Genomic DNA, 23,125 nt, shown 5'->3' with positions numbered 1-23,125 from the left:
CCCTCATGCCTCAGGAATAAAGATGCCAAAAATAGGATGTGGTTTCTCCCTCCACCCTGCTTACCGGCCCAGTGCTGTCTGAAGATATTTTCTGGCTGATAAACACCTGCCTAAGGAGAATACACAGCCCGGTAAGTAATAGTAGCTGTATGAGATGATGCATGAACATCATTGTGACCTTTGACTTTTCACCATAGTGTCTGAATGAAAAATACATGAATGAAAATACAGATATACTTACCTGGCAGGGCAGACACCTTAATCATGAAGGAGGTTCACCCAGGGAGAGGCTCAGCTGCTGCACTCCGGCTGTGCTGACCATTGCAAATTCTCCAAATGTGGCAATCTCCACTGCATCATTTGTGGTAGTCAGAGCATAAAAATAGATTTCAGGAGTGCGCTTAGCTACTCATTTTACTGCTAGTGTTGATAAGTTTGTATGAAGTGAGCTTGTTCTCTAAAAACAGCTTCTAAACTGAACTAGTCACTGGTCAGTGAGGAAAACAGGGAAAAGAGGAAGGGGAGACCCATTATTCACCTGTGATGCTGACCAGCTGTGTTGAAGCGCTAAGAGACTTGGAGAAGAAGACCCCTAGAAGACCAGAGTGACACCCCGATGGATTCTGATCCTTTGTTTACCACAAAAAAAGTCTGAGCCTCTCCCCCCTCCCTTCTCCCCCTCATTGCTAGGCATCTCAGGGGGGAGGAAGCCTGGGAAACTATGACTTCACTGTTTTTCAGGCACAAAGATCCATTGTGAAGCATGTTCAGTATTTCATTCTAAAGAGCCAGAGTGGGAGCCACTGCTAGTCTCCACACCAAACTGAGGCACAAGGGAAACAATGTCCACACCCAGGGATTCTGTCTGGGCCTTGTCAGAGAAACAGAATTAGAATCATACTGTAAGAGAGAGAAATAATGAATATAACATAACACTTTGGTATTTGAAACCCTACATTGAGGTTAATTTCTGTGGTGCTGTGGTGTTTCTCTGTAGATACTTTCTATAATATGCTACATAATTTGCTTTTCATACGAAAAACAACTATTACAACTAACTTTATACAAACTGGATACGAAAAAGGGGTGTATCTTTAAAAAATGCAGCATATTATCTCTGCTTGGGAATATTCCCCCCAAAAACTATAAGTGAAAATCCAAATAGTGTAAAATCCAGCAATATTACACCTTGGGATCAGTAGCTAAATTAATAATACATTTCGTACATATTATACCACTGGGAGAAAGGAGAGTGTAATCATCTGTTGAAGTAAAGAGGTAGGAGTGAGCGAGTGTGAATACCCGACTTGACCTTTGACTGCTGGAGGTCAGAAGTCAGGGCTCATCAGAGGTATGAGATTGCAGAGACGGGGATAAGCTTCCAGGAGAGATCCATAATTTTCCTCTCATCTCTTCTCCTCTCGCTCGCTCACTTAATCCATCCAGTGATGGCTTTGCATGGACATTATAGCCTTTCATATTACCAATAATCCCTGAGAAATGACTAAGGCGCTGTACACTCCCAGGCTCAGAGGAATCCCTAATGAGAGCTATATACAGTACTTTCTCCAGTGTAGGATTGGTTTCCTCACAGTCCATAAACATTGTTACTCACAATAGACATGTCATACCTGAATGGAAAATAAAATGAGTCATGTCACTTTCTGTCTATTGATTCGATGCGGTGGGTGCCAGCGTTGGGTTGCATTCGCTTCATATTGATTAAGTTTAGATTCTCTCTCAGTTCACCAAAATGACATTTTCTCGAAGGTCTGCCCTTTACAGTGACAAGAAATATGCATGAGATGACTGCTGACATAGCTGATATCTTTGGTGAAAAATGAAAAATCCATGCCAAATAATTACTATAAAATAACAATATTCACTGGAACAGAAGAAAAAAAATGATACCTGAAAGAGAGCGACCCTGCTCGCCGTATTTGCTGGTTTGTGACCCGCTAGCATCGCAGGAATAAGGCAACCTCAAAGTTACACACAGGTAGGGGAATTCCATAACAATACCTATTCGTTGGCATTGTTAGTGACCCATTCTATTCCACCTTATGAAAATACATAAAAGAAACATGTCTCGTTATGGTCCCATTAATTGTCATTACCCAAGACATACGTGCCCCTGTACACTCATTAGAAATCTTCAATATTTCCTGCATCATAAACTGGCCTCAAAGTTTTTATTTTATGATCCACATCTGGATCTCAGCTGCACTGGGATCTGTATTGTTCTTTGTCACTGTTAAGTGAATTCAATTTATGAGTCACTGAATTTAATTTGTTCAACTAAGTGAGAGAGGCTCGGGACTCTTTCTAGTTTACTCTAAGGCCTTGACGGAAATCCAAGGGGGAGGAGTGGCGGTCTAATACTAAGGTCAATCATTTTCAGGAGTTCCCTGATAATGTCCCTGATGCCAGGTTTCTGCAAATGCTTAGTTCAACATAACACAATTAGGGCTGTCAAAGTTAATCAGTTAACTTTTTGTAATTTTAGTGCACCATTTTTCATAATTCTTGTAATGCTTTATATAGAAATATTACTTGAACAAATATTGAATTTCGCCCATAGGGAGCGATGTCTGCATAGGGGTGCAGATTGTAAACATGCACAGAAGCTCTGGCGAGGACCATGGGGCCAATACGTAAAGCTTAATAAAGAGCAGTGATATTAACAAGATCAGTGTGCGGGTTTCTTCTATTTTCTCTACTATAGCCCATATAAACGCATTGAATAACACATTCATGAATGGAAAAAAAGTCAGTTAAAAAGACAGTCCAATAGTAATAATAAGGTTTCGAAGTGCCTGTCCTATATTTAGGAGATCTAAAGAAAGCTCAGTAATATATTGTAGTTTTTTTGGACACACATTTAACCCCTCATTTTTGTTGGCACAAAACTACCTCCATACTTCCATTCATTTATATGGGTTACCTTCAGATGAGTCCCGTGACACTTGTGGGGGTCATAGTTCAAAACGAAGAACACCATCGTGTTCTGTTTCCACAGAGTGGTCATTTTAATTCGCAGACCAAACCGTTCGGATGCTACAGACGTGAGAAGACCAATTAGTTTTATATATTTTTTAAAACATTTTCAGGATGTCTCACGGTTCGGCCACCAAGTTCGGCCACCTTCCACCGCAGATGCGAAAGGCCAACATAGGCAGATTCGGTGGACTGAGACGCAGAGATCTGTAGCTTAGATTGACAGATTTTGATGGGGATTGTTGTTATGTTACTTGGATCATAGACTCTTAATCATGGTTAATCACAGCAAATCCTGCAATTACCTCGGTTAAATGTTTTCTATCGTTTCACAGCCCTGAATAGAGTACATCTTTATTTTCCATGGTACAGTGAATAAAATAAATGTGTCTTCTGCTCTCATTACTTAACTTCCCCAGATGGCACACAACACACACAAAGTTGTGAGGAGCCCTGTGTATAAAAATGAAGAGCTAGTGCTTTTGTACATGAAGTACAAGTAAATATAGTAATATGACAAAACATCCAGTGGGACCCTTTGAATTACCTGATTCATATGAAACTAGAATCCTCAGTATTCCTCCTCTGTATGTATAACAAAGATGTATGCCTATTTAAACCATGCAGTGTTTGGTCAATGCTACAAACTAGAAACGAAGTGCATATGTGATCATATTGACTTCAAAGTAGGTATAGAATCTTATTAGCACAGCTCGTCTAGCAGTCACTTATCCCCTTATGAGTAATAGCACATTGAGAGAGACCCTGTGGAACACTCTCACCAAAGACCTTCTAAATCCCTAAGGATTTTTCCTTTATCATACGTGATTGCTTAGAGCTCCATTTCATGCTAGTGAATAAAGTCATGCTGGAGAGCCAGAGCCTGCATTCTCAGCTTCACTCAGTGGGAGATTATAGGCCCAACACTGAGAATAGAGGAGAAGTGTCAGAGGGTACCTCCCAAATGTTACCCTATTCCCTTTATAGTGCACTGCTTTTAACCAGGGTCCATAGGGAATAGGGTGCCATTTGGAACGTACATTGAGTGTGAGTATAGTTATCCAGACAGACACTCTGTGGCCATCTGACACTCAGCAGAAGTGGCAGGAGTGGAAGCTCTAATTGTGCTGATTGGATGGACCAGAGGGGAGGGGCAGACAAAAGGAGAGTGTCACTGTGGCCTCTTATGAGTGACCCCAGGGCTGTGGGATGCTGATAGAGGACTATAATAGGGATGGACAGGACTGTTTGGTACAAACACATAGAGGTACCTCATACTTAACCCTGAGATGAGTTACCAGATCTCACCATGTGTTCTATTGGGTTTTTATAAGCCTCTATCTATCCTCCTCTCATATCACTTATTTGGCTAATAACATTATTTCATATAATACTGATAGATTTGATCTAGAACTTACCTATATGTTTAAAGTTCCTGCAGTTTGAGATTGTTTTTGTATAGATTTCTCTGACCCTCTGTCTGCAGCACCATGTAGCCACCTGCTGTGTGGGAGTGTTCTTTCTCTGGCGTCAACAAACACCCACGGTCCTCTCAGACTCCACACAGACTAATCTATGTGTAACTTTTAACATGGAGGAGTACAAAACTCTATTAGCTTAATTAGCTAACTCAAATTATGTTTGATTGTTATGGCTTCACATGTACAGTATTAAGAATAGTGCAGGATGGTGTGCTTCTTGCAAACTTAGTTACAATTAGAGCCTTTTCCTGACCATGACCAGGGAAAACTCTGAGCCCTTATTATACCTGGCTAGTTGTAACATGTAGTTGCAATACCACTATCTGTTCACCACTTTTCACAAAGAAAAAAAGGCACGTTCTGTGGGATGTTCCCCAATATACAGTATAGCTGGTCTGGTGTTCGATGATAGATGAGAGTTAACTCAAGCACTGAACTAGACTTCCAGCCGATGACAAGCGCTGCTGCTCGTCTCGTCACGCTTTCACAAGGGACAATTCATCAAAGATGTAGATGTGACATACAGGAACAGTTATTCTACTCCCCGTTTACTGGATAAGTATGGATAAGTTCTAAGGATGGGTGGTGAAAGGAAAGTGAGGATTGATTTTCAAAACCCCAGATGTGTAGGACTGACCAGACTACAACTATGGTCTGAACAAACAAATAAAGGGGTGTATGCAATATATCCTAAGCATGAAAAAGACGAATGCATGATTCCTCAAGAGAGCAGAGGTGACACTGTTTAAACATTATAGGCTTTCATCCCTCCCTCTTGGATATGGCATGTCTTATACAGCATAATAATAAGCCATTTTATCAAACATAAATATTTCTAATGTCAGTTAGACCTACTTTTTCATTACTTTTCTGGAAAACAGTGGATAGACTGAGAGGAAATACAGTTCTCATGGCCAGCCTTCCATTGAGAGCTCTTTTTCCTGGGCAAGCTGTCAGGTTCCCCTAATTATAAACAGAACGTACGCTATGAAACGTACATTGGCCTGGGAGAAAGATGTCAAACAAATACAGCAGTTTTGATAAGCTACCCACTTTAAAAAATATATTTTTCTTATTTTTCTTTTGTTCTTGTTATTTCTCATTCTTTCTATATTTTACCCCCTTTCTTTTCTTGTTTGGGATTGTGTGTGTGTGTGTGTGTGTGTGTGTGTGTGTGTGTGTGTGTGTGTGTGTGTGTGTGTGTGTGTGTGTGTGTGTGTGTGTGTGTGTGTGTGTGTGTGTGTGTGTGTGTGTGTGTGTGTGTGTGTGGAATGGCTGACAAAGTGGAGTGTGTGAGGGTTAACAGAGGATTGTGTTTGGTGGATGGATCTTTCAGGTGGGCAGGCAGCTCCAGCCCCTCCAGCCCCCTTGCAGCAGGGAGCAACAAACAATCCCATCTGGACCACAGAAACCCAGTCCTGTCATACAGGCTGCCATGGTGTTGTTTCTATTCTTTCTCTCTCTTTTCTCTTTTTAGAATTTCAACTCATGCATTCATTTTCACCCACTCAGTGTTAAGTTAGGGTGATCAAATCAAATGTTACTTGTGACATGCGCCGAATACAACAGGTGTAGGTAGACCTTACCGTGAAATGCTTACTTACAAGCCCCTAACCAACAATGCAGTTCAAGAAATAGAGTTAAGAAAAACAAATGTATTTAGTAAATATTATCAATCAAAAAGTAACACAATAAATGTACATAACAATGAGGCTATATACAGGGGGTACCGGTACTGAGTCAATGTTGTGGGATACAGGTTAGTCAAGGTAATTTGTAAAGTAACTATGTGTCACGTTCTGACCATAGTTCTGTTAGTTTATTCTTTGTTTTAGTATGGTCAGGGCGTGAGTTGGGGTGGGCAGTCTATGTTTGTTTTTCTATGTTGGTTTTTGTGTTCGGCCTAGTATGGTTCTCAATCAGAGGCAGGTGTCGTTAGTTGTCTCTGACTGAGAATCATACTTAGGTAGCCTGGGTTTCACTTTTGGTTTGTGGGTGTTTGTTTCCGTGTGAGTGTTTGGGCCACACGGTACTGTTTCGGTTTTCATTTTATTCACATCGTTTATTGTTTTGTATTTCAGTGTTCGTTTCAATTAAATATCATCATGAACACTTACCACTTTGGTCTGATCCTTCTTCCACCGACGACAACCCTTACACTATGCATAGATAATAAACAGTGAATAGCAGCAGTGTAAAAACAAAGGGGGAGTGTCAATGTAAATAATCAGGGTGGCCATTTGATTAGTTATTCAGCAGTCTTATGGCTTGGGGGTAGAAGCTGTTAAGGAGCCTTTTGCTCCTAGACTTGGTGCTCCAGTACCACTTGCCTTGCGGTAGCAGAGGGAACAGTCTTTGACTTGGGTGACTGTAGTCTTTGACCATTTTTTGGGCCTTCCTCTGACAACGCCTAGTATATACAAACACCTTAGCCAAATACATTTAAACTCAGTTATTCACAATTCCTGACATTTAATCCATTTAAATAATCCCTGTTTTAGGTCAGTTAGGATCACCACTTTATTTTAAGAATGTGAAATGTCAGAATAATAGTAGAGAGAATTATTTATTTAAACTTGTATTTCTTTCATCACATTCCCAGTGGGTCAGAAGTTTACATACACACAATTAGTATTTGGTAACATTGCCTTTACATTAAATTGTTTAACTTGGGTCAAACGTTTTGGGTAGCCTTCCACAAGCTTCCCACAATAAGTTGGGTGAATTTTGGCCCATTCTTCCTGACAGAGCTGGTGTAACGGAGTCAGGTTTGTAGGTCTCCTTTGCTCGCACACGCTTTTTCAGTTCTGCCCACAAATTTTCTACAGGATTGAGGTCAGGCCTTTGTGATGGCCACTCCAATATCTTGACTTTGTTGTCCTTAAGCCATTTTGCCACAACTTGGAAGTATGCTTGGGGTCACTGTCCATTTGGAAGGCCCATTTGCGACCAAGCTTTAACTTCCTGACTGATGTCTTGAGATGTTGCTTCAATATATCCACATCATTTACCTCCTCATGATGCCGTCTATTTTGTGAAGCGCTCCAGTCCCTCCTGCAGCAAAGCACCCCCACAACATGATGCTGCCACCCCTGTGATTCACGGTTGGGATGGTGTTCTTCGGCTTGCAAGCCTCTCCCTTTTTCCTCCAAACAAAACGATGGTCATTATGGCCAAACAGTTCTATTGTTGTTTCATCTGACCAGAGGACATTTCTCCAAAAGGTACGATCTTTGTCCCCATGTGCAGTTGCAAACCGTAGATGGCTTTTTTTATGGCTGTTTTGGAGCAGTGGCTTCTTCCTTGCTGGGCGGCCTTTAAGATTGTCGATATAGGACTCATTTTACTGTGGATATAGATACTTTTGTACCTGTTTCCTCCAGCTTCTTCACAAGGTCCTTTGCTGTTGTTCTGGGATTGATTTGCACTTTTCACACTCATTTTACTGTGGATATAGATACTTTTGTACCTGTTTCCTCCAGCTTCTTCACAAGGTCATTTGCTGTTGTTCTGGGATTGACTTGCACTTTTCGCACCAAAGCTCCTTCCTGAGCGGCATGACGACTGCGTGGTCCCATGGTGTTTATACTTGCGTACTATTGTTTGTGCAGACGGACGTGGTTCCTTCAGGCATTTGGAAATTGCTCTCAAGAATGAACCATATTGTTGGTTTACAATTGTTTTTCTGAGGTCTTGGCTGATTTCTTATCTGTCTGTAAACAATTTTTGGAAAAATTACTTGTGTCATGCACAAAGTAATGTCCTAACCGACTTGCCAAAACTATAGTTTGTTATTAACAAGACATTTGTGGAGTGGTTGAAAAACTAATTTTAATTACTCCAACCTAAGTGTATGTAAACTTCAGACTTAAACTGTAGGCCCTGGATTTCAGGAAGCTTGGCCCCAGTATTGCACTGGGCCTTACACACTACCCTCTGTAGTGACTTACAGTCAGATGCCGAGCAGTTGCCATACCAGGCGGTGATGCAACCGGTCAGGATGCTATCGATGGTGCAAATGTATAACTTTTTGAGGATCTGGATACCCATGCCAAATCTTTTCAGTCTCCTGAGGGGGAAAGGGAGTTGTCGTGCCCTCTTCACAGCTGTTTTGGTGTGTTTGGACCATGATAGTCTGTTGGTGATGTGGACACCAAGGAACATGAAACTCTCGACCCGCTCCACTTCAGTCCCGTCGATGTTAATGGGGGCCTGTTCAGCCCTCCTTTTCTAGGAAGGCTAGAAGATGTTTATAGTACAAAACTGCTTTTAATGAAGCATAGCAAAACAATTCCCTTAGATTGGGTTTAGCCAATAACGTTGGGCTTGGCAAGGGCCAGGTGTGGTATTCTTAATGTAACTTTAAGTTACATAAGTTATTGCTCACATCCAGATAGATTGCAAATAACTTTAGGCCTGTAAAGCTATTTGTGGTATAATCCGATTCTTGTCACTGTAACATGTGAAGTCCTTTGTTGGAGTTTTTTTTAAATCAGACAACCAACAAATCAATATTTTAATTCCCAGTCGACTGTTTATCTGCTTGCCAGTTTTGCATGCCTATATCTAGTCTATTCACCTGTGGTTCACTACCACCCTCTTCTGGTGATTTATTGTAAACTCATCGCATACCTCCTATAATCTTTGCCCAGGGTTGTGAAATCCTGGGAAATCTCCAATTGGGAAATATACCATGGGACTTTTTGCAGGGATTTTTTGCACACTGACTTACTCTTTTGTTCTCTTTGTCATCAAATAAGACTTACTCTTCCATACAAATAACAGGATTTACTTAGGTTTTGAACTTCAATTGAGTAGTGCTAGGTTCTGAACAGAGTAAAAACTCAAACGAACAACTAGGAAAAGCTCAAACCAAGTTTATTCACCCACTGGTTCATACAGCTGCAAAGACAACATACAAGTCACACAAGCACATCTTTATACCTTCCAACTAGGCAGAGTCATCTCCTTGCATGTCTAAGATAGGAAAGTAGTGTCTGTTGTTAGGCAGAAACATAGTAGATTCCTCTTACTGGTATTGTCATGGCCCTGCCTAAGTCTAGGACCCTCATGGGCTTGGAAATATGTGTGCGTGAGATAGGACTGTGTTCAGATGGCCTTCATGGTGGGCCTCTGTGGCCCACCTCCCAGCAGTGTATTTTGTCTTCAACTGTTGACCTTATCTCGAGTTGAGTTCCACATCCCTCGTGGTCCTGGTTCCGCAGCAACTGGCCTGCCTTATCAGGTACTAAAACTAGACTACTGTTGCCCTCTGCCTCCCTCCTTAGGAACATTAATATTCCACGATAACATATTTGAACAGAATATCAACTTTCTGCACTTCCCCTTTTCCCTCTCGGTAACTTTCCATATCACTCAGTAACTTTCCACACACAGAGTTCCTCTGTACCCTTCATTGACACATTCCTTATACATGTAAAGTAATCAATAAGTTCTGGTATGGTTCTGGTATGGTAACATGAATAAGTATACTTCAAGCTAGAATCCAACAGTAGCCTAACATTGTACATTGTAAAAATAAATGACCTGTCCACTTATTAAGCTCGTTGTTCATATTTTGTCCTTTTTTCATCCTTAGTTGTTCACTCAGACTCTGATTTAATGTCCATGTCCTCCTTTGTGTCACTCTGAAGCTGTGTGCTGGACCCTAGTTCTGTTCCTGGCTCAAAAAGGTTAAGGTTCGCCCTAATAGCCACCAATTTCTCCACTCTGTTGTTTGTTAAACTGTTGCCCACCTTTGTTTTGGTTTTCCCAAAGAATGCTCTGAGGCGCAAAGAAGCTGCTGATGTTGGTGGGATCTGAAGGATCACAGAGGCGATGGGTGACAGGGCCTCAGATGCACAGAGACCCTTCCACCAGGTGTAGGGAGAAATGTGCTGGCATGATTGCCATATCCCATCCCCATTCCAAAGGCCTTGCTTGGTAGAAAACTTTGCCAGACTTGCCAGAACTTTGCCCTCATCAAGATTGAGGTGGTGTGAGAGGGTAGAAATCACATAGTATGCGCTGTTGATCTGTTCTCCAGAAAGTATTTGTTTCCCAATATGCTTTGGATCCAGCATGTATGCTGCAGCGTGAATTGGCTTGATACAAAACTCTCCACACAGCTCCAGAAATCGAACAACTGCCGTCTCCTCTGTGTTGAGTAGCAAGGCTGAAGGGAGGGCTGTGCTGATTTTGTCTTTTAAATCAGCAAAAAGCCTGAGAACATCTGACAAGACAGCATCCTCTCCTTCAATCTGATCAATGGCAAATGCGATCGGTGAGAGTAGCATAAGATTGCGAACCACTCTCTCCCAAAACACATCATCAAGCAGTATTTTCCTGATGGAGATTTCAATTTCCACAGACTGTGATCTTGCCATTTCTTGCAGAGACTCCTTGTCTTTCAGAAGGCTGCTGTACATGGTGACAACCCCAGCCCATCTAATGTTGCAGGTCAGTTTCAGTGTGGAGTTATTTTTCTTTGTATTTTTATTGCTGTAGGTTGCTGACACTTCCTCTTTGCTCCTGACATCCTGTACAACTTGCTTGGCTGTCTTGTATAGTGTTTCCATTGTTTGCAAACTCATGATGTCCTTGATGAGTAGGTTAAGCCCATGAACCATGCACCCAATAGGTGTAATGTGAGGGTAGGCCTCCTCCACTTGTGCCCAGGCAGCCTTCATGTTTGCAGCACTATCAGTAACAACAGCAAACACCTTCTGTGGTCCAACGTCATTGATTACAGCCTTCAGCTCATCAGCAATGTGCGTGCTCGTGTGTGTGTTGTCCTTTTTGTCTGTCGTCTTGAAAACCAATGGTAGAGGAGTAGAGACTATGTAGTTTATGATGCCATCCCCTTGTACATTTGACCACCCTTCGGAGACAACAGCAACACTGTCTGCCTTCTCTATTGTTTCCTTCACCTTTCCTTGCACTCTGTTGAACTCAGCTTCCAGTAAATTAGTAGACAGAGCATCTCTGTTTGGAGGAGAGTATCCAGGGCAAATAACATTGAAACATCTCTTCCAGTACACATTCTCACTGAGCATGAGGGGTGAGCCGGTGGCATATACTGCTCGAGCCAGGCACTCATCGGCATTCTTCTGGCTGTGGTCTTCCATTGTATGGCAGAACAATGGTTCTTGTGCACTTTGATATAATGTTGCATTTTTGCATTTGGTTAAATGCACCTGCAACTTTGTGGCATTCTTTACATACTGCTTTGTACAGTAGTTGCACATGTACATAGTCTTCCCATCGTCATTAATGGCTGGGGTGAAATGCTTCCACACATCTGATACTAAACGTGGCATTCTTCCCCCTATAGAAATAAAGTGGGAATGTTTAAATTAGCCAACACATAGCATGAAACAACATAAAATGTTAAAGGCAGCCTACAGTATACACTGGGAAATTAATAAAACAATAAGTTGGAAGTATGATTAGCCTATTGGGCTTGAAATGTTTTTATATACATGTGTTTTAGCTTGTGTGGAAATAGATGTGTGTAGTTATTTAAAGAACAAGATGATCAATCAAAACCATAATCAACGTACCTTACTCACTAGGGAGGATATCGTTAACAATGGGATCCTGCCCTGATGTAGCAAATATAATATATGTATTGCTGAAGTATAAAGAATGGCTCCTTTCAAAAAGAGTACCGTGTTTCTCCACATAAAAAATATAGAAGTGCTTCTAAAATTCCCAACATTACAAACAGTCCGTTGAAAATTTTCATGGAAATTTACCGGAAATGTACCTTTTTGCCACCAGCTGCTATACAAGCTAGTAAATACAGCTATATAATGTTCGCTAAGCAACTTTATCCATGATAATATAATAATAACACGTCAACGAAAATACGTTTATCTACTGACCTATTTGTATTAATCCACAACAAGTGATAAATCAGAAAGGAATATGAAACGCGGAACTTTTTATTTTCGTTGCTGTAACCCGGAAGTACTTCTGTTACCCACATGGGTTTCCGTTTGCAGTTGTTTGAGGAACCATGAGAGTGCAGTGAACAAGCCATGAACTGAGCTTTTAAACAGCAAAACACGGGTAGGTTTCACCAAACAACCATTTGATTAAAAGGAATGCTGATAGCTGTTGCCAGATGTTTTGACTCGAGTAGCTTCGGCCAATTAGCTGGCTAGCCATAATAGCAGATATATCTGACATGTGCTTGCTGAGAAAATATTTCAGTCATGCCTACAGCAACCCCGTGGTGATTTGTACAATTTGTGTACAATGGTGTTTCTATATATCTTCTCCAGGTACATTACTGCTTCTTGTAGTCACTGGGAACATCAAAGTGCATTATTTATCCAGTGATTGGCAGCTTACAGTACCATGTCTTCACAAGACAGTAGTGAGGGGCAGCAGTGCCCCCTGGCGGTGGGTGTGGAGACAAGCAGCCAGTCTGCCAGTGATGGGGAGACAGACTGTGAGGTCATTACGGTCACCATTGGAGCAACAGTCCCCACAGGGTTTGAAAACACTGCTGCAGAGGAAGTCCAGGAGAAGATTGGGGCTGATGCAACAATAAGCAAGGACCGCGGTCGAATATACTTCCAAATAACCACAGATAAGCTCTCACAGGTAAGATGCCATTGGCTTTGCTGACAGGGTATGCCTTGTGTCAAAACAACAAAGTAATTTCTGAAGATGATGATTTATTTCACGTGATTAGTAAATATGTTTTAAGGTCAACCCTGTTACGTGAATTTAACTCTCGTTTTACTATGGTGAAACTTCCTTTTTTTTTAAAGAAACATGCAGGTGAGCTGGTTCTGCTCTTTTTGGCCATTTTGTGGAGGAAAACTGAGTGGGTTTTGCATAACACGTCAACCCCGTTACCCATAGATAGATAGGCTAGAAATGTAAAAAAAAAAAAATATATATATATATATATATATATATATATAAATAAATAATAAACATGAAGCTTGCATTCAATTGCCCCTCCCCGTTGCACACAGCAAGCTTCCATTTCTCCTGTCACAAGTGGAGTTATGATCATTTCAATCCTGTTACATCAAATCTGTTTGATGTAATTGGCACTAATTGTAATTTTTCTTAATTTAACCTCTTGAGATGGGAAAACATGTTTTTTATAAAGTTGAACATGTGTACTTTATGACAGAATGTTAAAATTAGGTGAAATAATTTGTTTTCTTTTACCAAATTACACTGCCCGAAAAGCACTCTATCGGTGGAACGACCCAACCTACATTTCCTATTACCGTAACTGCAGAATTAGTCAATATCCTTTCATCTTGATTTACGAGTATTGCAAAACCACCTTTTTTTGGCTACTTTAATATGACTATTACAAGAGTGTTGTGAATATGATGAAATACAGATGCTATTTAAGCCTAGTTTAAATGCTTGATAAAAAGCCTATTCTTTGTGTGGGCATCAAATCAAACTTTATTTTCCACATGCACCGAATACAACAAGTGTAGACTTTACCGTGAAATGCTTTACTTACAAGCCCTTAACCAACAGTGCAGTTCAAGAAGAAAACATTTCCTGTAGTCCACGATCAGCTCCTTTGTCTTGCTCACATTGAGGGAGAGGTTGTTGTCCTGGCACCACACTGCCAGTTCTCTGACCTCCTCCATATAGGCCATCTCATCGTTGTCGGTGATCAGGCCTACCACTGTTGTGTCGTCAGCAAACGTATTGATGGGGTTGGAGTCGTATTTGGCCACGCAGTCATGGGTGAACAGGGAATGCAGGAGGGGACTAAGTACACACCCATGAGGGGCCCCAGTGTTAAGGATCAGTGTGACAGACGTACAGTGCCTTGCGAAAGTATTCGGCCCCCTTGAACTTTGCGACCTTTTGCCACATTTCAGGCTTCAAACATAAAGATATTATAAAAATGTATTTTTTTGTGAAGAATCAACAACAAGTGGGACACAATCATGAAGTGGAACGACATTTATTGGATATTTCAAACTTTTTTAACAAATCAAAAACTGAAAAATTGGGCGTGCAAAATTATTCAGCCCCCTTAAGTTAATACTTTGTAGCGCCACCTTTTGCTGTGATTACAGCTGTAAGTCGCTTGGGGTATGTCTCTATCAGTTTTGCACATCGAGAGACTAAATTTTTTTCCCATTCCTCCTTGCAAAACAGCTCGAGCTCACTGAGGTTGGATGGAGAGCATTTGTGAACAGCAGTTTTCAGTTCTTTCCACAGATTCTCGATTGGATTCAGGTCTGAACTTTGACTTGGCCATTCTAACACCTGGATATGTTTATTTTTGAACCATTCCATTGTAGATTTTGCTTTATGTTTTGGATCATTGTCTTGTTGGAAGACAAATCTCCGTCCCAGTCTCAGGTCTTTTGCAGACTCCATCAGGTTTTCTTCCAGAATGGTCCTCTATTTGGCTCCATCCATCTTCCCATCAATTTTAACCATCTTCCCTGTCCCTGCTGAAGAAAAGCAGGCCCAAACCATGATGCTGCCACCACCATGTTTGACAGTGGGGATGGTGTGTTCAACTGTGTTGCTTTTACGCCAAACATAACGTTTTGCATTGTTGCCAAAAAGTTCAATTTTGGTTTCATCTGACCAGAGCACCTTCTTCCACATGTTTGGTGTGTCTCCCAGGTGGCTTGTGGCAAACTTTAAACGACACTTTTTATGGATATCTTTAAGAAATGCCTTTCTTCTTGCCACTCTTCCATAAAGGCCAGATTTGTGCAATATACGACTGATTGCTGTCCTGTGGACAGAGTCTCCCACCTCAGTTGTAGATCTCTGCAGTTCATCCAGAGTGATCATGGGCCTCTTGGCTCCATCTCTGATCAGTCTTCTCCTTGTATGAGCTGAAAGTTTAGAGGGACGGCCAGGTCTTGGTAGAGTTGCAGTGGTCTGATACTACTTCCATTTCAATATTATCGCTTGCACAGTGCTCCTTGGGATGTTTAAAGCTTGGGAAATCTTTTTGTATCCAAATCCAAAAAACTTCTTCACAACAGTATCTCGGACCTGCCCGGTGTGTTCCTTGTTCTTCATGATGCTCTCTGTGCTTTTAACGGACCTCTGAGACTATCACAGTGCAGGTGCATTTATACGGAGACTTGATTACACACAGGTGGATTGTATTTATCATCATTAGTCATTTATGTCAACATTGGATCATTCAGAGATCCTCACTGAACTTCTGGAGAGAGTTTGCTGCACTGAAAGTAAAATGAATAATAATTTTGCACGCCCAATTTTTCCATTTTTGATTTGTTAAAAAAGTTTGAAATATCCAATAAATGTCGTTCCACTTCATGATTGTGTCCCACTTGTTGTTGATTCTTCACAAAAAAAATACAGTTTTATATCTTAAAGTTTGAAGCCTGAAATGTGGCAAAAGGTCGCAAAGTTCAAGGGGGCCAAATACTTTCGCAAGGCACTGTATTGTTGCCTACTCTTACCACCTGGGGAGGCCCGTCAGGAAGTCCACGATCCAGTTTTGCAGAGGGAAGTGTTTAGTCCCAAAGTCCTTAGCTTAGTGATGAGCTTCGTGAGAACTATGGTGTTGAACGCTGACCTGTAGTCGATGAAAGCGGCAGCTCTAGCCTTTAGCTCGATGCGGATGTTGCCTGTAATCCATGGTTTCTGGTTGGGATATGTACGTACAGTCACTGTGGGGACGTCATCGATGCACTTATTGATGAAGCCGATGACTGATGTGGTGTATTTAAATAAATATTTATTATTTAACTAGGCAAGTCAGATAAGAACAAATTCTTATTTACAATGACGACCTAGGAACAGTGGGTTAACTGCCTTGTTCAGGGGCAGAACAACATATTCCTCGATGCCATTGGATGAATCCCGGAACATATTCCAGTCTGTGCTAGCTAAACAGTCCTGTAGTGTAGCATCCGCGTCATTTGACCACTTCCGAATTGAGTGAGTCACTGGTGCTTCCTGCTTAAGTTTTTGCTTGTAAGCAGGAATCAGGAGGATATAATTGTGGTCAGATTTGCCAAAATACAATGCATCAAACTTTTGATTAATTTTTACACATTCATAATGGTTTGTTCACCTGGCTGTTACAGTACCATTGAGTAAATTACAAATATAACCTATCTTTTTTACCTGTGCCTCCTCTTTCTAGGTCCATAATCTGAGGTCTGTGGACAACCTGTTTGTTGTGGTTGAAGAGTATGACAACTATCAGTTTAAAGACTCAAAGGTATGTCTCTTTTCATTACAGCACAGCCAACCTGAATTAATACAGCCCCTACACATTCACTTCAATTATAACATTCATGTTGGTAATAAAAGAGAAGTCCCCTACACTTTATACCATGCTTTTTCCCTGTTAGGGTATTTGATAGAAACACTACCAATTCTGTCCAACAGGAGGAGACATTGGAAGACTTGCAGAAGCTGGCCTCCAAGCTGCCATGGACCAACGCACTAAAGGTCTGGAAACTGAACACCTCTCTGAAGAAGAAGAGGGGACCCCATAGACGGCCCCAAGGTCCTAAGGGGAAGGGACGGAGAGGCAGAAATTTCAGAGATAGAGGCAAAGCCAATAAAGACGTTGTGGAGACGGACACCATGGAGACGGTCACCGTAGAGATAGAGAAGCTGCAGCTGGAGCCTCAGGCACCTACTACAGGCCAAGGGGGCGGGTCACCTGACCTGGAGAACAGCCCCTTGGGTGAGCAGCAGGAGGTGGAGGGACAGGAGCCTGGACCAAAGGTCCTGAAGTTTCGTGTGACGTGCAGCCGAGCAGGAGACAAGCACAGCTTTTCCTCCAACGAGGCCGCCAGGGACTTTGGTGGTGCCGTGCAAGACTTCTTCCAGTGGAAAGCAGACATGACCAAGTTTGATATTGAGGTAAAAATAACATAACATTGCATCCTGTTCCAACGGGACTGGCACCCACTGAATTCCTCTGCCCTAGCCAGGCTTGTCAAGATAAGCCTGCGAGAGACAACTTAATTGATTACATTACAAACAAAAGAAACTGGTTAGGAATAACTGTTCTGAGAGTAAATATTTGACCTTAAAATAAATAGGTGGGGTCACATAATGTGAAATGAAAGTGTGTTTTCATTATGATTTCACTGTGTGTTTGTGTGTGTGTTGGCAGGTCCTTCTGAACATACATAACGTTGAGGTGGTGATTGGCATTGCCCTGACAGAGGAGAGTCTCCACAGAAGAAACATCACCCACTTTGGACCCACCACGCTGCGCTCCACCCTGTGCTATGGCATGCTCAGGTCTCCTACTCTCCCTCCATTCACACTCAGTACAGTTAAGCTAAACGGAATGCTCTCTGTACCTCATGCCTGCACTTTGATAATACATGGGTGAAATACGGATTGTGATAAAATAACCCCGTTCTGTGATTTCTTGATGCAACCTATTTTGATATACACAACACATACAGCAATTGTAGTGCTTCATTAAAGTATGTTGATTCTAATTGATTCAAATTTGTGAAAATCAAATGACAACTGTGATATTTGTCTCTTTCATTGGACAGACTCTCTAAGCCTCAGGCATCTGATGTTATACTTGATCCCATGTGTGGAACTGGAGCAATACCTTTAGAGGTAAGAAGGAGAATCACAATACACTGTTATTAAAAAGAGAAAATATGACTACGGTAACTGACTGCCTTCCATGAAGTAGTAATCAGAGAGTATAGCTTATTGAGTAATTGATTGTCTCGATCAGGGAGCCATTGAATGGCAGCAGGCATTCTACCTGGCCGGAGACAACAATGACATGGCAGTGAGCCGCACAGTCAACAACATCTGTCACATCCAGAAGAAGAGACTAGACAAGTGCAGGTGAGACACAACAAACTATACACAAGTTACTTTATCTGAATTAGTCACCCCTCAAAGTCAGACTTTGAAGAAGAAATGCAAGACAAAGTGATGAGACCCATTTGATCGTTAGTTGTGTTAACTCCATTTACTCCCCAACCTTGCAGTACGCCAGGGTTGCCCATAGACACAGTGCAGTGGGACCTGTGCCATCTACCCATGAGAACCAACTCAGTGGACATCATCATCACTGACATGCCCTTTGGGAAGAGGTAGGAACCACAGAACTATTTCAATTAGAACCTACACTCAACATTGACTAAACCTCCTAGATATTGCTCATTTCTGCATGGAATGTATTGGTATTGTTTCCGTGGCTGAGGTGTACATTGTGTGGTTTTATTATAGAATGGGCTCCAGGAAGAAGAATTGGGACCTGTACCCACCCTGTCTGAGAGAGATGGCCCGGGTGTCCAGACCAGGCTCAGGGAAGGCCGTCATCCTGACCCAGGATAAGAAATGCTTTCAAAAGGTAATGTACCACACATACAGTAAGACTGTGTAATCTGTGGTAGATGGAGTGTCCTAACCTGTCTGTACCTGAAGGCTCAGTCATCAATAGGAAATTCCAGGATAACTAGAGAATGAGTAGTTGAGGAGGTTGTGGTGTCTTATTAAATTAAATTCGCCCACGCCAATATCTGTGTGAACAAACATCTATTGTTAGTGTTGTTAGTGTATGGTATGGACTGAGTCTACTCTGTTTCCATCGATAAAAGACAGTACTGTGCAGCCGTCTTCATCGACCTGGCCATGGCTTTCGACTCTGTCAATCACGTATTCTTATCGGCAGACTCAGCAGCCTTGGTTCCTCTAATGACTGTCTCGCCTGGTTCACCAACTACTTCTCTGATAGAGTTCAGTGTGTCAAATCGGAGGGCCTGTTCGGACCTCTGGCAGTCTCTATGGGGGTGCCGCAGGGTTCAATTCTCTGGCCGATTCTCTTCTCTATATATCAATGATGTTGCTCTTGCTGCTGGTGATTCTCTGATCCACCTCTACGCAAATGACACCATTCTGTATACATCAGGCCCTTCTTTGGACACGGTGTTAATAAACCTCCAAACGAGCTTCAATGCCCTACAACACTCCTTCCGTGGCCTCCAACTACTCTTAAATGCTTGTAAAACGAAATGCATGCTCTTCAACCGATCACTGCCTGCACCCGCCCGCCCGACTAGCTTCACTACTATGGACGGTTCTGACTTAGAATATGTTGACAACTATAAATACCTAGGTGACTGGCTAGACTGTAAACTCTCCTTCCAGACTCATATTAAGCATTTCCAATCTAAAAAATTAAATCTGGAATTGGCTTCCTATTTCGCAACAAAGCCTCCTTCACTCGTGCTGCCAAACATGCCCTCATAAAACTGACTATCCTGCCGATCCTCGACTTCGGCGATGTCATTTACAAATAGCCTCCAACACTCTACTCAGTAAATTGGATGCAGTCTATCACGGTGCCATCTGTTTTGTCACCAAAGTCCCATATACTACCCACCACTGCGACCTGTATGCTCCCATTGGCTGGTCCTTGCTACATATTCATCGCCAAACCCACTGGCTCAAGGTCATCTATAAGTCTTTGCTAGGTAAAGCTCCGCTTTATCTCAGCTCACTGGTCACGATAACAACACCCACCCGTAGCACGCGCTCCTGCAGGTATATTTCCCCTGGTCATCCCCAAAGCCAACATCTCCTTTGGCCACCTTCCAGTTTTCTGCTGCTAATGACTGGAACGAATTGAAAAAGTTGGAGACTTATCTCCCTCACTAACTTTTTAAGCATCAGCTGTCAGAGCAGCTTACCGATCGCTGCAGCTGTACACAGCCCATCTGTAAATATCCCATCCAACTACCTACCTCATCCCAGTATTTGTTTTTGTTTTTCTGCTCTTTCCACACCAGTATTTATACTTGCACATCCTCATCTGCACATATCACTCCAGTGTCAATTGCTAAATTGTAATTACTTCGCCACTATGGCCTATTTATTGCCTTACCTCCTTACTTCATTTGCACACGCTGTATACAGATTGTTTTATTGTGTTATTGACTGTACGTTTGTTTATCCCATGTGTAACTGTTGCTGTTGTTTTTTGTCGCACTGCTTTGCTTTATCTTGGCCAGGTCGCAGTTGTAAATAAGAACTTGTTCTCAACTGGCCTACCTGGTTAAATAAAGGTGAAATAAATCTAAATAAATAGGTGGTCCCTTGGCCAGATGGTGTTTATTCAAGCAATACTGTGGTGTGTCAACTTTAATGACTTTGTGCCATGAGTGTCTTGTGACCGGGTGCATCTGTCTCCCTCAGGCAATATCGAGGATGGGAGGACTCTGGCGGAAGCACCACACTGTCTGGGTCAACGTAGGGGGCCTACACGCAGGGGTGTTCCTCCTCAAGCGCACAGCAGGGATCTTTGGCCAAACCCCAGAAGATGTCAGGGAACCCCTAGAAGAGCAACCAGGGAAGGAAAAAACAGCAGAGGAAAGGGAAAAGGAGGTTCAGTGACCGAGTTAAGCCCCACCTATACAGAATATACTTTAGAAATGGCATAGAAATGACCTTTTGCCATTATTGATTTGATTAATCTATTTTGCTGTTTTATTTGTTGAAGGTCCAAAAGTGAGTGTCTCAAAGGGAAACCTTTCCTAAGTTTTACTGTGTTGTTATAGACAGACAAGGTTTCGGTGAAGTGAAAAAAAGTTGACCGCCTGCTTACTACAACCAGTTTAATTTTTATGTTAAACCCCAGCTTTATAAAAAGTTGTCTTGCTACACCTGAGTGCCAGTTATATGAATGTAAGTCATTAATCATCCGTTGTTCTTTTAGCTACTGTAGGTAAGCAAGACTATTGATTTATATGCCTATTGTGTTGTTGAGGGAATCAGTTCAAATGACCACACCTCTCCACTCCATTGATGACTTGTTGGCAGGTTCTGTAACATGAGACTTTATGGTAAATAAAACTTGTTTCTAAACATGCGTTAAAGGGTGACTGCACTTCCTAATTTGGCCTTGTTTTATATTTGTTTTATGAAGAAATGTTAATTGCCATGACTGAAATCAAATGTCAGTTGTTTTCAGGTTGTGGTTTGCAAGTGGGAAGAGTTAGCCCAAAGAGATTCTTCATGAATCAATGGGGACATTTATTTAATTCAAAGTACTCTTAAAATGGATGAAGCTACTGCAGATTGCCCCTTTAATGTTGATGCAATGGACTTTTTTCATGACACAAGTCTGCACTCACTCATGCATCACCCAGCTGCATAAACAATGACAACAGTGTCTCAGTGGTGGGTACTCTTTCCTTACATCAGAGGGGTTAGTCAGCCAATTTGCCTAATATTCTGAAATAACTTTAGATTTTTTTTGAAAGATAAGCTTGAAATTGGCATGGTCTAATTGACTCAACAACACACAACTTTAGCTTTCTTGTTGAATCAGGAAATCAACAGTTATTTCCGGTTTATTGAAGTTAGCTGGCTAACTTATTGATCCTGCTTTGTATAGTCATGGCCAAAAGTTTTGAGAATGACACAAATATTAATTTTCAGTCTGCTGCCTCAGTTTGTATGATGGCGATTTGCATATACTCCAGCATGTTATGAATAGTGATCCGATGAATTACAAAGTCCTCTTTGCCATGCAAATAAACTGAATCCTAAAAAAAACATTTCCACTGCATTTCAGCCCTGCCACAAAAGGACCAGCTGACATTATGTCAGTGATTCTCTCGTTAACACAGGTGTGAGTATTGACGAGGACGAGGCTGGAGATCACTCTGTCATGCTGATTGAGTTTGAATAACAGACTGGAAGCTTCAAAAGGAGGGTGGTGCTTGGAATCATTGTTCTTCCACTGTCAATCATGGTTACCTGCAAGGAAACACGTGTCGTCATCATTGCTTTGCACAAAAAAAGGCTTCACAGGCAAGGATATTGCTGCCAGTAAGATTGCACCTAAATCAACCATTTATCGGATCATCAAGAACATCAAGGAGAGCGGTTCAATTGTTGTGAAGAAGGCTTCAGGGCGCCCAAGAAAGTCCAGCAAGCGCCAGGACCGTCTCCTAAAGTTGATTCCTAAAGCTTGCTCAGGAATGGCAGCAGGCAGGTGTGAGTGCATCTGCATGCACAGTGAGGCGAAGACTTTTGGAGATGGCCTGGTGTCAAGAAGGGCAGCAAAGAAGCCACTTCTCTTCAGGAAAAACATCAGGGACAGACTGATAGTCTGCAAAAGGTTCAGGGATTGGACTGCTGAGGACTGGGGTAAAGTCATTTTCTAGGATGAATCCCCTTTCCGATTGTTTGGGGCATCCGGAAAAAGCTTGTCCGGAGAAGACAAGGTGAGCGCTACCATCAGTCCTGTGTCATGCCAATAGTAAAGCATCCTGAGACCATTCATGGTTGCTTCTCAGCCAAGGGAGTGGGCTCACTCACGATTTTGCCTAAGAACACAGCCGTGAATAAAGAATGGTACCAACACATTCTCCAAGAGCAACTTCTCCCAAACATCCAGGAACAGTTTGGTGGCAAACAATGCCTTTTCCAGCATGATGGAGCACCTTGCCATAAGGCAAAAATGATAACTAAGTGGCTCGGGGAACAAAACATTGATCTTTTGGGTCCATGGCCAGGAAACTCCCCAGACCTTAATCCCATTGAGAACTTGTGGTCAATCCTCAAGAGGTGGGTGGACAAACAAAAACCCACAAATTCTGACAAACCAAGCATTGATTATGCAAGAAAATGGGCTGCCATGA

The 23,125-nt window shown here is 42.0% G+C and overlaps 2 protein-coding genes and 1 non-coding gene across 4 annotated transcripts; 2 read left to right on the top strand and 1 right to left on the bottom strand.

The window, feature by feature from the left end:
- The first annotated feature begins 233 nt into the window (after positions 1–233).
- Positions 234–394, top strand: LOC118940555 (U1 spliceosomal RNA). The gene has a single exon (XR_005037150.1). It is a non-coding gene; the product is annotated as a U1 spliceosomal RNA (small nuclear RNA).
- An 8,945-nt stretch (positions 395–9,339) lies between these two features.
- Positions 9,340–12,486, bottom strand: LOC110494259 (uncharacterized). Of its 2 annotated transcripts, none has more exons than XM_021569193.3 (2): positions 12,365–12,486; positions 9,340–11,805 (listed from the first exon to the last, which is right to left on the bottom strand). In XM_021569193.3, exon 2 carries the CDS (start codon positions 11,795–11,797, stop codon positions 10,082–10,084), a length of 1,716 nt encoding a protein of 571 aa, XP_021424868.2. In that variant the 5' UTR covers positions 11,798–11,805; positions 12,365–12,486; the 3' UTR covers positions 9,340–10,081. The 2 variants fall into 2 exon arrangements, with proteins under 2 accessions (XP_021424868.2, XP_021424867.2); XM_021569192.3 differs by having other exon boundaries at positions 12,041–12,480.
- Positions 12,445–21,345, top strand: thumpd3 (THUMP domain containing 3). The gene is made up of 10 exons (XM_021569194.3): positions 12,445–12,551; positions 12,767–13,091; positions 16,624–16,701; positions 16,872–17,354; positions 17,611–17,741; positions 18,008–18,077; positions 18,202–18,317; positions 18,464–18,568; positions 18,705–18,828; positions 20,673–21,345. Exons 2-10 carry the CDS (start codon positions 12,843–12,845, stop codon positions 20,868–20,870), a joined length of 1,554 nt encoding a protein of 517 aa, XP_021424869.1. The 5' UTR covers positions 12,445–12,551; positions 12,767–12,842; the 3' UTR covers positions 20,871–21,345.
- Positions 21,346–23,125: the final 1,780 nt, after the last annotated feature.

The sequence above is a fragment of the Oncorhynchus mykiss genome, chromosome 17, assembly GCF_057628025.1.
Source record: "Oncorhynchus mykiss isolate SJ-2025 chromosome 17, ASM5762802v1, whole genome shotgun sequence".
In the NCBI taxonomy this organism is placed as follows: Eukaryota; Metazoa; Chordata; class Actinopteri; order Salmoniformes; family Salmonidae; genus Oncorhynchus; species Oncorhynchus mykiss.
Note: the sequence above shows the minus strand (reverse complement) of the source record. Positions and strands in the feature narration are given on the sequence as shown.